Genomic DNA, 15,657 nt, shown 5'->3' on the forward strand with positions numbered 1-15,657 from the left:
AATTGATACAAATATCACTCAAACCATTTTACGATCGTTTAATTAAAATGATGAGTTAATAAAATTTAATAAAACCTTTGGCCGAGGTTACACCACGTCAGACGACTTGAAAAAAGTGGTTTCGTCAATGCTTTTAGAGTTCAATTTTTGTGAATCTTACAAAATGCCCATTAAATCTTTTTTTGTATTTTTAATTTGCAATAAAAATCAAATTTCACTTCTTTTCAAATTGAGGAAACAGACCAGACCGATGAGTGTGAGATTTTTAGATAAGCCGACGATATTAGAGAGGGGAGGGGGGAAATGAGCAAAGATCGAATGCAGTTTTCAAAACGCATATGTTTAGGAGAGTTACCAAAAATTTGACTATAAATTACAAGTGGCTGAGTGAATGGAGGTGACAGTTGAATGACAGCAGACATGAAGTTGACGGTGTTGGCAGGTTTTGTTGTCTTATTTGTGTACTTGGATTTGACTTCTGGCAGAGTGGTTGATCTTTTGGATCGTTCGGAAATTGGTCCAACAAAATCGACTGTGGGAAGAGTACAGGGACGCCAGGCCTTTGCCGATGATGATTACTATGAAGAAGAAGAGGATGATGAGGAAGAGGAGGAGTTACAACAATCATTGCTTGCCGATAACATAGCTGCCGGGGGACATGGAGGTGAAGGCGGCGGTGGTGGTGGTGGCGTTTCCCCCGATGAGGGAGAAGAAGATGACAATGAAGAGGACGAGGGCGATGATGAGGAGGAAGAAGACGATGATGATCAGGGTGAACAACGTTTTATGGAAGATAAGCGGTTCCTAAAGGCTGTCTATGATATTTTGTAGGTTAGAAACAAATAAATTATTTATTATTTAAATTTAAGCAAATAAATTATTAAAATTAAATAAAAAAAGATTGTCATTATCCTTAGAGTGGTCTGGCAAATTGTTGCACCTCATGACGTTTGTTTCGGGCATAGATTTTGGTACGCAAGTTGCTACGATGACGATTGGTTTCCCTTGGCGGTGCTGCGGCATAGCTGAGTTTCTTGATCAGGGGAGGGGTAATCTCCTTGCTGTTGGCATCCAAGGGGATTTTATTGCCACCAATCGACAATGAAATGGGCAGTGTTGAATGGGAGTTGATTACAATGGGTATTGTCAAATAGATTGGATTTTCAGGTTGCAGGAATAATTCTGGGGCTATTTTGGCCAAATCATTTATTTTTTCTCCATCCTTACCTACTTCCTTTCCCTAGAGGACAGCAGGGAAATTATTATTTCTTTTCTTGAATGGTGCTCTTTTATCTACTCACCTCTTCGCCGTTAAGGGCAAAACCCTTAAGAAAGTTCAATGGTATGGCATCTTCATGATTGATTTCATGGAATTCCTCGTGGGTCAGATCGGGATAACGATGCTGCAGCGACCAAAAACTATCATTTTCATCATTCCAGGAGCCACTTTGATTCTCTGTGTCCTCGACATTTTTTTTATTTTCCATATCTTTTTTAACCTTGTCGGTTTCTTTTTTATTCACTTCCTCGGCTGCCTTGATGTCTTTGTCTTGGTCAACATTTCCCGCATTCTTGCCTTGGATTTTAGGTTCTTCGGTTTTAGAGCTATCCATGTTGTCTTTGTTTTCGCCTGCTGCCTTCTTGAAACTTTCAATTAGAGCCTCAGCTTCGGCCACAGTTTTATTTTCAGTCATTGGTAGGCCCATTTGAGATTTAGTTTCTTTGGCGGTAGTTGTAGCTTCTGTGGCCTCCATTTTTGTGGGCATTGCCATTGAGCCCACAAAAAGGCAAAGAAGAACTAAAAATGAAGGAATGAAAATTATCATTTTTCAATTTTAAAAAAATATTTAAAAATCGTACAACACTATGTGTTGGGGGTATTACAAGTTTGATTGGGCCAAAAATTATGTAACACCTCGAAATATTGGTTTCCCACATAGGAAAGTGTATATGTATCTTCCTATCTCGCCGAGCTGAGTCGATCTAGCTATGTATGTCCGTCCGTCCGTCTACCCATGTTAATTTGTAATCACTCTAAAGGTCACAATTATGGAGGTGGGGCTAGAGCCAGAAAAGAACCCTATTGCTTTTGGAGATGATCGCATAATATTTAGGGGTTGAAATGGACCAAAAACTGAAAAATTTCTTGATATTGCAGTTCGACGCGGAAGTTAGCATGGGGCTAGAGTTTAGGGCTGGACAGAAGCCTTCCAATTTTGTTGGTCATCGGCTAAGACATTTGTATTAAATCAAAGTCAATTTTTTCATTAAACCGCGAATATTTTTAATCCCGGCCGTTACGTGGATGCCATTGTAAATATATCGGATATATGTAGCGAAATATATACAATGTACAAAGGAAGGGGACGTTAGCTAGAATGCTTATATCTCAGTAATGGCTGGACCGATTTTGACAAATTTTATCAATTCAAAATGTCCTCTTGGGATAAAATTATAAAATCTAAAAAAATCGCATAATTTTTTTTTTTTTATTTTTTCATATTTTATATCGCATGCGATTTTTTCAATTTGACTTATAATATTGAAGTATATATTTTGTAATATTTTTTCACCTTACAACACAGGTTGGGGTTATTATATACAGATTGCAATTATCGTCCGATCCTCACGAAAATTTTCATAAGAGTAGGGTTAGGCTCAGAAGGGCTAGGCCTATTGTTTTTAAAGATGTCCGCAATCTATTTAAGGTTTGAAATGGACTGACAACTGAAAATGTTCTTGATTTTGCAGTCGTGAAAAAGGTCACAAGTAGAAACCAAAGGACACGAAATCTCGCGAGAGTTTTGGACAGCGGGTAAAGTGGACCACTACTTTTGTGTGAAAAAATACAAACATTACTTACAGCCGATATAAAAACAAATCACATAGATGAGTCTAAATTTGGAGATACAGAGGGGCCTCTTGCTTTTGGGGATGATCACAAAATATTTAGAGTTCATATGAACCAAAAACAGAAAAAAATTCCTGATCACACAATTGAAGCCCATCGACACGCCTGAGAAGAGAGTTAACGACAGGGAAGAATTCTAGAATTTTGGATGACCATTGGATTGGAAACGACCCTTAAACCAAATTTCAGATTTCAGTCGCTATATTTTCACCCAATACCAAATTGTACCAAATATTGTACTATTTAGTATTTTCCGTACAATTAAAATAAACATTTGCAAAGCACCTCCATATTCCAATTCCAGATACCTTCATATCAAAAATGCCGGGCCTATCCCTTTACCTGATACCAAATTGTACCCAATATAGTATTATTTAGTACATTTCGTGCACTTGCAGCACACGTTTCGAAAACAACCTCCATATCTCAATTCCAGATACCAACAGCTACCTTAATATCAAATTTATCCCTCCACCCAATACCAAAACTATATCTAAATATAGTACGATTTAGTATTTTTCGTGCACTTGTACTACACATTTCCAAAATCACCTCCATATCTCAATTCCAGATACCAAAAGCGGTCCAAATATCAAGTTTAAGGATTCCGGCCCTATCCCTTCACCCAAAACCAAACTTAGTACCATTTAGTACTTTTCGTACAAATATAGGACGCAAGCCACAACCAAATCTCAAACACAGATACTATCCCTTCTATCCTATCCTATTCTATCTATCCTACTATACTATCTCTTCACCGAATAACAAATTTAGCACTTTTGGTACAAATTTAGTACTTTGGTGGAGGTACCACCTCCATATGTCTAGGCTACACAGCGACCCTAATACTAAATTTCAGATTTCAACCCAATACTAAATAGTACCAAATATGGTACTATTTAGTACTTTTCGAACACTTGTAGTACACATTTCAAAAAACCACCTGCTTATCACAAACCTATCACCAACAGGGATCCAAAAACGTAAAATTCGAAATTTCAGTTTCATACGTTTACACTAAATCGAACTGTTGCAAAATTTGTACTATTTAGTACAGTTTGCACACCTATTACACATTTCCAAACCAGCAACCACATATCAAGCTTACTTTCCAAAATTGATTTTCATATTCGTATCAAATCGTAGCTTTTTAGAAGTTTAGTACCATTTTAGAATTTTCGTGACCTTTCGAATTTCTAAAATACCCTTGGTACATCTATCCTTTCCGTTTGACCAATACAAAGTATTCAATTTTTAGTACATTTTAGCACTTTTGGTACTCTTTTTGAACGAATTTCCGAAAACCCAGTCTTATCACACCCCTATGCACTATGACTGGTCCTCGTGGTCAATTTCAAGATTCTAGCTTCAACCGTTTCGTTCGGGCGTTGATTCTATGTCAATCAATTAGTGAGATATTTCCCTACTCTTTTTTGTATAGATTTTTGGAAACTTTTTAGCAATCATGGAATTTATAAAAAATATTAGTGGATTATTTAGATGCCGCAATTTCTTTTTTAAAAATATTTTTAGGCATTCGTGGATTTTTTAAAAATATTTTTAAGATCCAGACAGCAGTCGTGGATTTTTTAAAAATAATTTTAAGATCCTCACAGCAGTCGTGGATTTTTTAAAAATATTTTTAAGATCCTCACAGTAGTCGTGGATTTTTATACCCTACAACACTTTGTGTTGGGGGTATTTTAAGTTTGATTGGGCCAAAAATTATGTAACACCTCGAAATATTGATTTCCCACATAGGAAAGTATATATGGATCTTCCTGTCTCGGCGAGCTGAGTCGATCTAGCTATGTATGTCCGTCCGTCCGTCTGTCCGTCTGTCCGTCTGTCCGTCTGTCCATGTTAATTTGTAATCACTCTACAGGTCGCAATTATGGCCCGATCTTCACGAAATTTAGAATGGAGGTGGGGATAAGGTCAGAATAGAACCCTATTTCTTTTGGAGATGATCGCACAATATTTAGGGGTCGAAATGGACCAAAAACTGAAAAATTTCATGATTTTGCAGTTGCTCTACAGGTCGCAATTATGGACCAATCGACACGGAAATTAGCATGGGGCTAAATCTTCGGGCTGGGCAGAAGCCTTCCGATTTTGATGGTCATCGGGTAATATTTAGTGGGTGAAAAAGACTATAATATTTGTGATAAATAAAAGTCAAATTTCCATTATACCGCGAATATTTTTAGTCCCGGCGAAATCAGAAATAGACGAACAGGTCAATTCTGACCGTTACGTAGATGCCGATAGTAAAAATATCGGATATATATAGCGAAATATATACAATGTATATATGCAAAGGAAGGGGATGTTAGCTAGAATGCTTATGGCTGGATCGATTTTGACAATATTTGTCAATTCAGAATGCCCTCTTGACATAAAAGTATAAAATCTAAAAAAATCGCATAAAAATAAGTCAAATAGGGTCTTAATATAGATTTTTTAGTATTTTGTGACATTTTTTTATTTTTTCATATTTTTTATCGCATGCGATTTTTTCAATTTGACTTATAATGTTAAGGTGTACATTTTGTAATATTTTTCCACCTTACAACACAGGTTTGGGATTTTATATACAGATTGCAATTATCGTCCGATCCTCACGAAAAAGGTAGGGTTAGGCTCATAAGGGCTAGGCCCATTGTTTTCAAAGATGTCCGCAATATATTTAGGGGTTGAAATGGACCAACAACTAAAAATTTTCCTGATTTTGCAGCCGTTATAAAGGTCATAAAGAGAGTTTAGGACAGCGTGTAGAATGGACCACTACTTTTGTCTGAAAAATACCAACATTACTTACAGGCGATAGCCGAAATACACAAAATGCGAACTTCTGCCTTTTTTTTGCTGATTTCTTTGACGAATATAGCCAAATATCGTAGACAAGAAGATCGTATAGAAGAGTCTAAATTTGGAGATGCAGAGGAGCCTCTTGCTTTTGGAGATTATCGCAAAATACGACGGAGTGCGTAAATATTGGGCAAATGTCCCTGGTCAAAATGCTAAGGGTAATATCTGGGCAGTGCTTCGTCACATAATTTCAAAAGCGAAATCTTCCAAAATGGATTTGGACATAAGGGGGCTTCTAACATATTGTAGTGTTGTAGGGTATCACATGGTCGGCCCCGCACGACTATAGCCTTTGCTTACTTGTTTAAAAATATTTTAAGACCCTCACAGCAGTCGTGGATTTTTTAAAAATATTTTTAAGATCCACACAGCAGTCGCGGATTTTTTAAAAATATTTTTAAGATCCACACAGCAGTCGTGGATTTTTTTAAAATATTTTTAAGATCCACACAGCAGTCGTGGATTTTTTAAAAATATTTTTAAGATCCACACAGCAGTCGTGGATTTTTTAAAAATATTTTTAAGATCCACACAGCAGTCGTGGATTTTTTAAAAATATTTTTAAGATCCACACAGCAGTCGTGGATTTTTTAAAAATATTTTTAAGATCCACACAGCAGTCGTGGATTTTTTAAAAATATTTTTTAGATCCACCCATCAACTCCTCACAGTAGTCGTGGATTTTTTAAAAATATTTTTAAGACCCTCACAGCAGTCGTGGATTTTTTAAAAATATTTTTAAGATCCACACAGCAGTCGCGGATTTTTTAAAAATATTTTTAAGATCCACACAGCAGTCGTGGATTTTTTAAAAATATTTTTAAGATCCACCCATCAACTTATTCAGGCATTAAATATACATAAATCAGGTTATCTCAGCCAGCGTTTTATAACTGTTTGGCATGGACTTCGCTTAGGTTACGCCGCCGATTTTTCCAGATTTTGGAATAATGCCCAATGAATGATATCCCCCAAATTATTTGGTAGGTCCTAACCACATTTTGTAACGGAAATTTTTAGGGTTTCTAAGACAACTAATTTCACAATAATCGTAGTTTTCACATGTTGGAGGGTATAAAAAGTGCGATCCCATCCGAATTTAGCTCCGTCTTGACATCTTTACAAAACACTTTTTTAACATATTCCGCATTATTTGAAATTTCACTTAATTAGTTGCAATTAACACAATTCAATCAAATACGTTTATTTGCAAATTATTGATTTTATTCAGTTTCAAGCCGTACCTAATCCACAGTAACTCGATTTCATTTTGTGCCAAAATTGTATTTGCTACTAAAGAAAGTTCGACAAAATCTCTAATATTTATAGATTGTTTGCCCAAACGATTAGCGAAATTTTTTATTCACTTTCGATTGCCGATTATAATTATGTATCTGCGTTTGGCTGGCGCCCTGCACAAAACATATTTCTCCAAAAAATGTAAAATATTAGTTTTATGAATAATCTGCAGAAACGATATTAGCGAAATGTGGTGTTGTGTGGTAGCAATTTGTATCTTCCGAAATCTGATTAATCGTTCTCACAGGTTTGTTTAAAGTTCAGTGACCTATTCGATTGGCAGATAGCGATGAAAGTATTATTAATTTCTTATTTTAGATACAGCTCAGCAAATTGAAAAATGATTAGATTTATTTGCATTTATTGGGACTTCTTTTAGAAAAGATGTTAGGTATTTGATTGATAAGTGAAAAGTAGTAGCTATATATATTTATGTTTCTCCTCTGGGACTTTTTTAAAAGAATCAGAATTAACATATAAGTTTGGTTTTATTCATTATAAACACTTATTGCGACTACGTTGATAAATAACATGAAGTAAGGTTTTTTTATACCCTCAGCCATATGGCTATAGAGGGTATATATCATTGTATACGGCCAAAAGATTTCTAATCGAAATAACGGTGTTAGACTCTAGGTCTCTTTGGACCAAATACGTTTTAGAACATTTGGAGTAGATCTAGCGATGTCCGTCCGTCCGATAACTTTCGAAGGGAGTATTCGATTTGATCCAAACTTGGTACATCGTAATATAGTTATAAAATATAGATAGAGTTCGGAGATGGGCAATATCGGGGTACTCCTTCTGGTACCTCTTCCACAAAAGGTTGAAATTTAAAAAAAAAAATATTTTACTACACAGAAATAGCAACGATAATCCGATTTTTCCCAACTTTGTAATTCCAAATTTTTACATCAGTGCTAGGTCAGGTGCTAAAATGGACAATATCGATCCATACCATTAAGTACGTCCCCCACAAAGGGTCAAAATTTTGAATAATTACAACTCTTATAGAATGTTTTGTAAGCTTCCGATTGTCTTCAAATTTCACACATCCCAATATTTTTATTAACCCAAAGTCTTGTGTTAAGATGGAATATATCGGTCCACTCCTTTTGGTACCTCCCCCACAAAAATTCGAAATTTTTAAATAAAAGAAATATTTTTTGCACAGAAATAAAAGCGATAATCTGGTTTAGCTCCAACTTTGCAAATCCTAATATTTGAATCATTTCTAGGTCAGGTGCAAAAATAGACAATATCGGTCCACTCCATCAAGTCCCTACCCCACAAAGGATCAAAACTTCGAATAATTACAACTCTAATATAATGTGATGTAACAGTCGGATTGTCTTCAAATTTTAAATATTCCAATATTTTTATAAAGATGGAATATATCGGTCCACTCCTTCTGGTACCTCCCCCACAAAAGCTCGAAATTTTGAATAACCATTAAGCTCATAAAACGCGAAATGAATATCCGATTCCATTTGGACTTGGAACATCTGAATATTTCTATTAACACAGGATCTGTTATAAAGATCTTTACCGGACCATTTCTTCCGGTACCTCCCCACAAACGGTCAAAGTTTTGAATAACCAAAACGTTTATAAAATCCGATATAACCATCCGGTTATCTTCATATTACACACATCCCATTATTTCTACTAACACAAGATTTGTTGTGAAGGTGGGATATATCGGTCCACTCCTTCTTGTACCTCCCCACAAAGGTTCAAAATTTTTGTGAACCCGATATTGCCCATCTCCGAACTCGATTTTGATTGCACAATGTTCGAATTCCCTGAAACCCCTTTGGTACATTTTGACTTCAGCGCACCAGTGAAGGGCCTTCACTCCAAATTGCAAATTTCTATCTCTATCCAATACAAATGCTACCATTTTTAGAAATTTGTAAAACTTTTCATGCCATTTTATCACGAATTTCCATTATATTGGTATATTTATATTCTTTTCGTACACCAAAGGAACAAAGTTCGAAAACCTCAATCTTATCTCATCCTCACTCACATTTACTTTTGAAGATCTTCATAGAATCACTTTCTGAGTCTATTTATGCATGTCAGTCCGTCTGTCTATCCGTACGTCCGCACGTCTATTTATGTATTTTTGTGAACAAAATGTAGGTCGCATTTATTATCCGATTGAGATGAAACTTTTCAAACAATATTTGTTTGGCCAAAGGACGAACCCCATTGAAATTGGTGAAAATCGGTTCATACTTCGATATAGCTCCCATATACATCTTCAAAGGATTTCGGCTTAGTTGTGCACTAGATCAGTCCAAATTTCCTACATTTTACCTCATCCGACCGAATTAAGTCTAGAAGCCAGTACATTCAATTTGTATGTAAATCGCTTTAAATACAGCTATAGTATAATAGTATAGTATATATACATAGTATAATTCTTCCGATTTGTTGTTTAAGTACCTCACATTCGTAATATGCACTCCACAAGAATGATATTTGGTACCAGATATCAGATACAGTCCAGAGTTTTATTAAGATCAGATCAGATTTGGATTTAGCTCCCATATATATATATATATATATTTTTATCCGATAGCAGGTTTACTGTGCACCGAATGGTGCAATTTCGACTGAATTCATCCTGGAAACAAGCACTTCAAATTTGGTGAAAATCGGTTCAGATATAGCTTTAGCTGCCATATATGTATTTCATCCGATTTGGGGTTTTAAGTCTCCCACATGCGTAAGATACAGCTCAGAAATAAGTGTCTAAAATTTTGTCAAGATCTATTGAGATTTGGATTTGTGCACCAAATGACTAATATCAGTTCAAATGGACTGAATTTTGGCAATTCCGATCGGATCCATCCTGGAAAAAAAGTACTTCAAGTATTAGTGAAAATCGGTTCAGATATACTTATAGCTCCCATATATATGTTTTATCAGATTTTGTGTTAAAATCCCCCCGAAAATAACTCGGCCAAATTTTATCAAGATCGAGATAGATTTTTTCTTATTTAATTGAAAATTTTCATTTGGTGAAACTCGGTCGACATATCTATAAATATTTTTTAAAATAATTTTTATCGAAGTTATATCATGCACTGTACATCAATGTTATTTGGTACTAAAGATACAGAAGCCTCCGTCAAATTTGTTTAATATCGATTCAGAATTGGATACTACCAAGCCATGATACGCAATTGTGACTACTCTCAAGCCATGATACGCATCCAAATAAGGTTCATAGTTGGTACGATCTACTTGACATCTAGTTACGGGAGCTGTACTAAATACGCATAGTAGGTCTTGGATATTATATAGTCGGATTCGGTTTTGACCGTTCCTTACTGGTTAATAAAAAGAATATGTTTTGACAACCAAAGAAGAAAGCAGATGGGCTTACTGTGTCACCTTGGTAATATTCCTTGGTTTTTTCGTAAACCAATTCACATTTTATCTTTATATCGTTCATTTACTTTTTACTTGTGTTGTGGCGCCAAATTATACATTTTTTCAGCAGTCGGGAAGACGTCATTTAAAAATGTGTTTTGATTTGAATTTTGATTGCAAAATTCAAATTCATAGAAATTTATTAATATATGCGTCACCCTGGTTTTTAAAAATCCTGACATATATTTAGTTTAACGATAATAACGATGGTTAATGTCGCAACTGTTTGAACCGTGTAGTGACATCTATATGTGAAAGTAGGAATTCCATTAGTTTAGCCAAAGAAGATGGGACATTAAATTGTTACAATTCAGAAATAGATGTCGTTGGTGTATAACATTATGTTATGTCACGACATAGACAAATGAAAATATAGACCAGTGTACGAAAATAAACTATTGCAAACGTTTTCAATCGTTTTGGTCTGTATTTTCCCGAAGTACGAAACGAAACAAAACCAATATTCAGCTAACTGCACTTGTTTTTTGTTTTGTACTGTTTGTGTATGTGAGTGGAAACAAAAACAAAACTGAAATGTACTCTGCTGGATGACGCAACGTTGAAAACAGAACAGTACAATACACATTACAAACGTTTGCTTGTATATTAACTCATTACAAATATTATAGAAAGTAATATTAAGATGAATTCATGTATTTTTATTCATATTTGAAAAGGTTTTAAGAAAATAATATTATAAAAATGGTTAAAAAATAATTTGCCTTCATATTAAATTGCTCCATTTACTCTTGTTAATAAAATATTTTCCAAGTTTGTTGGTGTTAGACGAAAACAATCTCTCCACGCTTACTTGTGTACATGGAATCGATAAGAAATGAATGCAATTGTTGTTAGGGTATTGTTTTCTGTTGTCCAGTAGTCTACAATATTTCCATTTATTGCTAATCGGGGCTGTCTTTCATAAATTAGGAGGTCACGTTCAATATTTTTATGAGTGGCTCATTGCAGGAAGAGGTATCACAAGTTTTAAGGTAAACTTCAAGTGCATCTTCAGTATTACTTGGTTCGGCACAAGATATTGAATTAGAAAATTCGGATTTAGAAAAAATATGTAGTTGTACAATTATTTCTTGAAAAATATATAAAATCTTAAATGGCCGGTCTTCTGTCATGCAAAGTGGTCTGCCATTTTTAGTAAACAACTCCACTATAGCATTTTCCACACTTTTCTTATCAATTATGTATGAAATTTTTAATACATTTTTATTAACTGACTGTTCATTTTCTATTTGTATGTAGTTTTGATAAAGATTAGGGTGTGCAGTTTTTAAGTGTCTTTCTAAATTACCTTCATGTCCGCATAACGTTTTATGGCAGTTTCCGTTTCTGAGCATAAATCGTTTATTTTGATCGTCGAAATCAAAGATTTCTAGTGTTTTATCATTTTTTTGGACGCGGCAAATTTTCAATTGCTAATTGTTATCGTAGATAAATATAGGTAGATTCATTAGTGTAAACAAATGTGAACAATTTAATGTGAACATTGAAAATTCACAAATGTTATAATAATACTTTAAAAATAAGTAGATTTTTAAATATTGTTTTGTACAATGTGATTGAAGTCGTTTTTATTATAGTTAAAAAGTTTAACAAACAAACAAATTTTTAATTTAAATTTAAAATTTTGATAGCTCATTGTATCACTAGCTTTCTTTGTATATGAAGTTTAAAGTGAAACACGCTTGAATTCAGATACTTTTATATAAAAATGTTCCTTTACCCTAAGGTGGATGATAATAATAGTTCTGCCCGGCCTAACTTAATTTATTTACTTGTTTTTAAATTAATAAGTAGTATTTGTCATTGAAATTGCGCGTTGGAGGCCCCATAGTGTCCATATCTTTTATCATAGTATAATTCAAAGACGATTAAACAAATGTCCGGTTCCTTAAATCATATGATGGTTATACAAAACGTGATCATTTTTTGCAAGGATGGCTTCTTCCCAAATTACCAACATTTGCCGAAATTAGTTTGAAAATATGGTTAAAATGTATGATATACTTGAAATCGGGTTGTATCCTTATTGTATCCAACTGCAAAAGCGATTTAAGGTATCGTGAAAGTTTAGGAAGAATTTCTGAAAGAATAGAAATCCTTTTCCCTGTTCTTTCTTGCGCCCTTTATATTCGGTATTTCACTGATTTCAGTCCCAATGAATTTTGCATATTGAGTTCTCATTGGATAGTCAAGTGAAAGAAGTAGGTAGGTCCCCGCTAGGTAGGAGCCCCATAAGGGTTTGTCGATTTTTTTGTTTGTTTAAATGTGTGGTTTTTTACAGCGAATGTTTAAAGGTCCTTACGATGTTTAGTCCTTACTATTATTTTGAAATTTGACTTTATTGAAAAAATGTTCTCTATTTTTTCCTGATTTTAGAGTTTTTGCAATGCAATAGGCTGTTTTTTTGATTTTTTAGCAATTTTGAAAAAAGTAATAACGAATTAGAAAATTTTCAAAAAAATAAAATCCATTGGAAAATCTCTTAAAATCTTTAAAATATACGATATTGTGGATCTATAAAGACAAATCTATGTCTGCGTGTAAAGTACTCACAAGGAACCCCTTGTGTGGATTTTCAGATAATTCCATTGGAAAAATGGCTAAAATAATCAAAATACCGAATATAGGGGAGTACCGTTATATGGGGGATATACGATATTGTGGACCTATATAGATAATTCCGTTTCATGGGTAAAGTGCTCACAAAAAACTCCGTGTGTGGATTTTCAGACAAAACGATTGGTAAATGTGGCTAAAATCATCAAAATACCGAATATCGGGGGGTACCTTTACATGGGAGCTATACAATATCGTGGACCTATATAGATAATTCTCTGCCGAGGTATATAGTACCCACAAGGAACTCCTTGTGTGGATTTTCAGACAATTCCATTGAAAAATGTGGCTAAAATCATCAAAATACCGAATATCGGGGGGTAGCGTTATATGGGGGGTGTACGATATCGTGGACCTGTATAGACAATTCTCTCTCAGGGGGTAAAGTACTCGCAAGGAACTACTTGTGAGGATTTTAAGACAATTTCAATTGAAAAATGTGTCTAACATCATCAAAATACCGAATGTCGGGGGTACCGTTATATGGGGGCTATACGATATCGTGGACCGATATAGCCCATCTTCGAACTTGACCTGCCTGCAGACAAAAGAGAGATCTGTGCAAAAATTTAGCTTCCTATCTTAATTCGTTTAGACTGTAGCGTGATTACAACAGACGGACAGACGGACGGACAGGGCTAAATCGTCTTAGAATTTTACGCTGATCAAGAATATATATACTTTGTTGGGTCTAAAATGATTATTCCGATGAGTTACAAACGGAATGAAGAACTTAATATACCCTCCATACTTTTTCTGGTGGAGGGTATAAAAATTATGCAAAATAAAACATTACTATTGTACACCTCAAAAGCCAAAATGAAAATATTCAAATTTCACATTTTTAAATAAATAAATCCCTAGGTTTGGAGGGAAAGTCAACAGTATCTCGTGTAATAATTTTCAAACCGATATCTTCATTATCTTGCAAATATAAAGATTTTAGATAAATCAAGATAGTGGGCGTAAAAGTAGGCGCGGTCAATGTTTTTTTTCTTTAAAAACCTATCTTGGGGTATGATGAACGTTTGTACATTTGCAAATCGGTCCAGCCGTTTTCAACTGATTCCATTACCAACGAACAACAATTGATTTTTATATATATAGATAAACTAGTCTATGAATTGAATTTTATGTACAAATATTTTTATACCCTCCACCATAGTATGGAGAGTATATTAAGTTTGTCATTCCGTTTGTAACACACAAAGTTTATATATTCTTGATCAGCATAAAATTCTATGTCGATTTACGTTTTGGTATAGCGCCCATATAACGTGCCTCCCGATTTTGATGATTTTAGCAACATTATTCACCGAAATTGTTTAACATTTCGTATTTGAAGTTAATAATAGGTACTACTGCCCTCGAACAAATAATTACCGATGCAGGTCCACGTATTCATATAACACCCATACAACGGTATGGGTATATATATATATATATATATATATATATATATATATATATATATATATATATATATATATATATATATATATACATATATATATATACATATATATATATATATATATATATATATATATATATATATATATATATATATATATATATATATATTCTTGATCAGCGTAAAATTCTAAGACGATTTAGCCCTGTCCGTCCGTCTGTCTGTCTGTTGTAATCACGCTACAGTCTAAACGAATTAAGATAGGAAGCTAAATTTTTGCACATATCTCTCTTTTGTCTGCAGGCAGGTCAAGTTCGAAGATGGGCTATGTCGGTCCACGATATCGTATAGCCCCCATATAACGGTACCCCCGACATTCGGTATTTTGATGATGTTAGACACATTTTTCAATTGAAATTGTCTTAAAATCCACACAAGTAGTTCCTTGCGAGTACTTTACCCCCTGAGAGAGAATTGTCTATACAGGTCCACGATATCGTACATCCCCCATATAACGCTACCCCCCGATATTCGGTATTTTGATGATTTTAGCCACATTTTTCAATGGAATTGTCTGAAAATCCACACAAGAAGTTCCTTGTGGGTACTTTATACCTCGGCAGAGAATTATCTATATAGGTTCACGATATCGTATAGCCCCCATATAACGGTACCCCCACGGTATTCGGCATTTTGATGATTTTAGCCACATTTTCAAATCGTATTGTCTGAAAATCCAAACAAGGAGTTCTTTGTGAGCACTTTACACCCTGAAAGAGAATTATCTATATAGGTCCACAATATCGTATATCCCCATATAACGGTACTCCCCCATATTCGGTATTTTGATGATTTTAGCCATTTTTTCCAATGGAATTATCTGAAAATCCACACAAGGAGTTCCTTGTGAGTACTTTACACGCAGACATAGATTTGTCTTTATAGGTCCACAATATCGTATATTTCAAAGATTCGGCCCGGCCGAACTTACTGCTTTTTTACTTGTTTTGTTACGGGAGCTCTACTAAATACGCATAGTGATGTAGGATATCATATAGTCGGCCCCGACAGACTTTTG

General features: G+C 34.5%; 2 protein-coding genes across 2 annotated transcripts; one reads left to right on the forward strand and one right to left on the reverse strand.

The window, feature by feature from the left end:
• Window positions 1-420: 420 nt before the first annotated feature.
• On the forward strand, window positions 421-831 carry LOC101891502 (zinc finger protein AEBP2-like). The gene has a single exon (XM_005176223.2). The coding sequence runs from the start codon at window positions 421-423 to the stop codon at window positions 829-831; it is 411 nt and encodes a 136-aa protein (XP_005176280.1).
• On the reverse strand, window positions 800-1,816 carry LOC109614210 (uncharacterized). The gene is made up of 2 exons (XM_020039563.2): window positions 1,302-1,816; window positions 800-1,240 (listed from the first exon to the last, which is right to left on the reverse strand). Exons 1-2 carry the CDS (start codon window positions 1,770-1,772, stop codon window positions 914-916), a joined length of 798 nt encoding a protein of 265 aa, XP_019895122.2. The 5' UTR covers window positions 1,773-1,816; the 3' UTR covers window positions 800-913.
• Between the last annotated feature and the right edge of the window lie 13,841 nt (window positions 1,817-15,657).

This window comes from Musca domestica, unplaced genomic scaffold (assembly GCF_030504385.1).
Source record: "Musca domestica strain aabys unplaced genomic scaffold, Musca_domestica.polishedcontigs.V.1.1 6, whole genome shotgun sequence".
NCBI lineage: Eukaryota > Metazoa > Arthropoda > Insecta > Diptera > Muscidae > Musca > Musca domestica.

What these genes read in the sequence shown, in the direction of transcription:
- LOC101891502 (XM_005176223.2), top strand. Translation starts at nt 421, where the DNA reads ATGAAGTTGACGGTGTTGGCAGGTTTTGTTGTCTTATTTGTGTACTTG.
- LOC109614210 (XM_020039563.2), bottom strand. Translation starts at nt 1,772, where the DNA reads ATGGCAATGCCCACAAAAATGGAGGCCACAGAAGCTACAACTACCGCC. An exon ending in TTGCCCTTAACGGCGAAGAG is followed by an intron (nt 1,241 to 1,301) that starts GTGAGTAGATAA and finishes GCTGTCCTCTAG; the next exon opens with GGAAAGGAAGTAGGTAAGGA.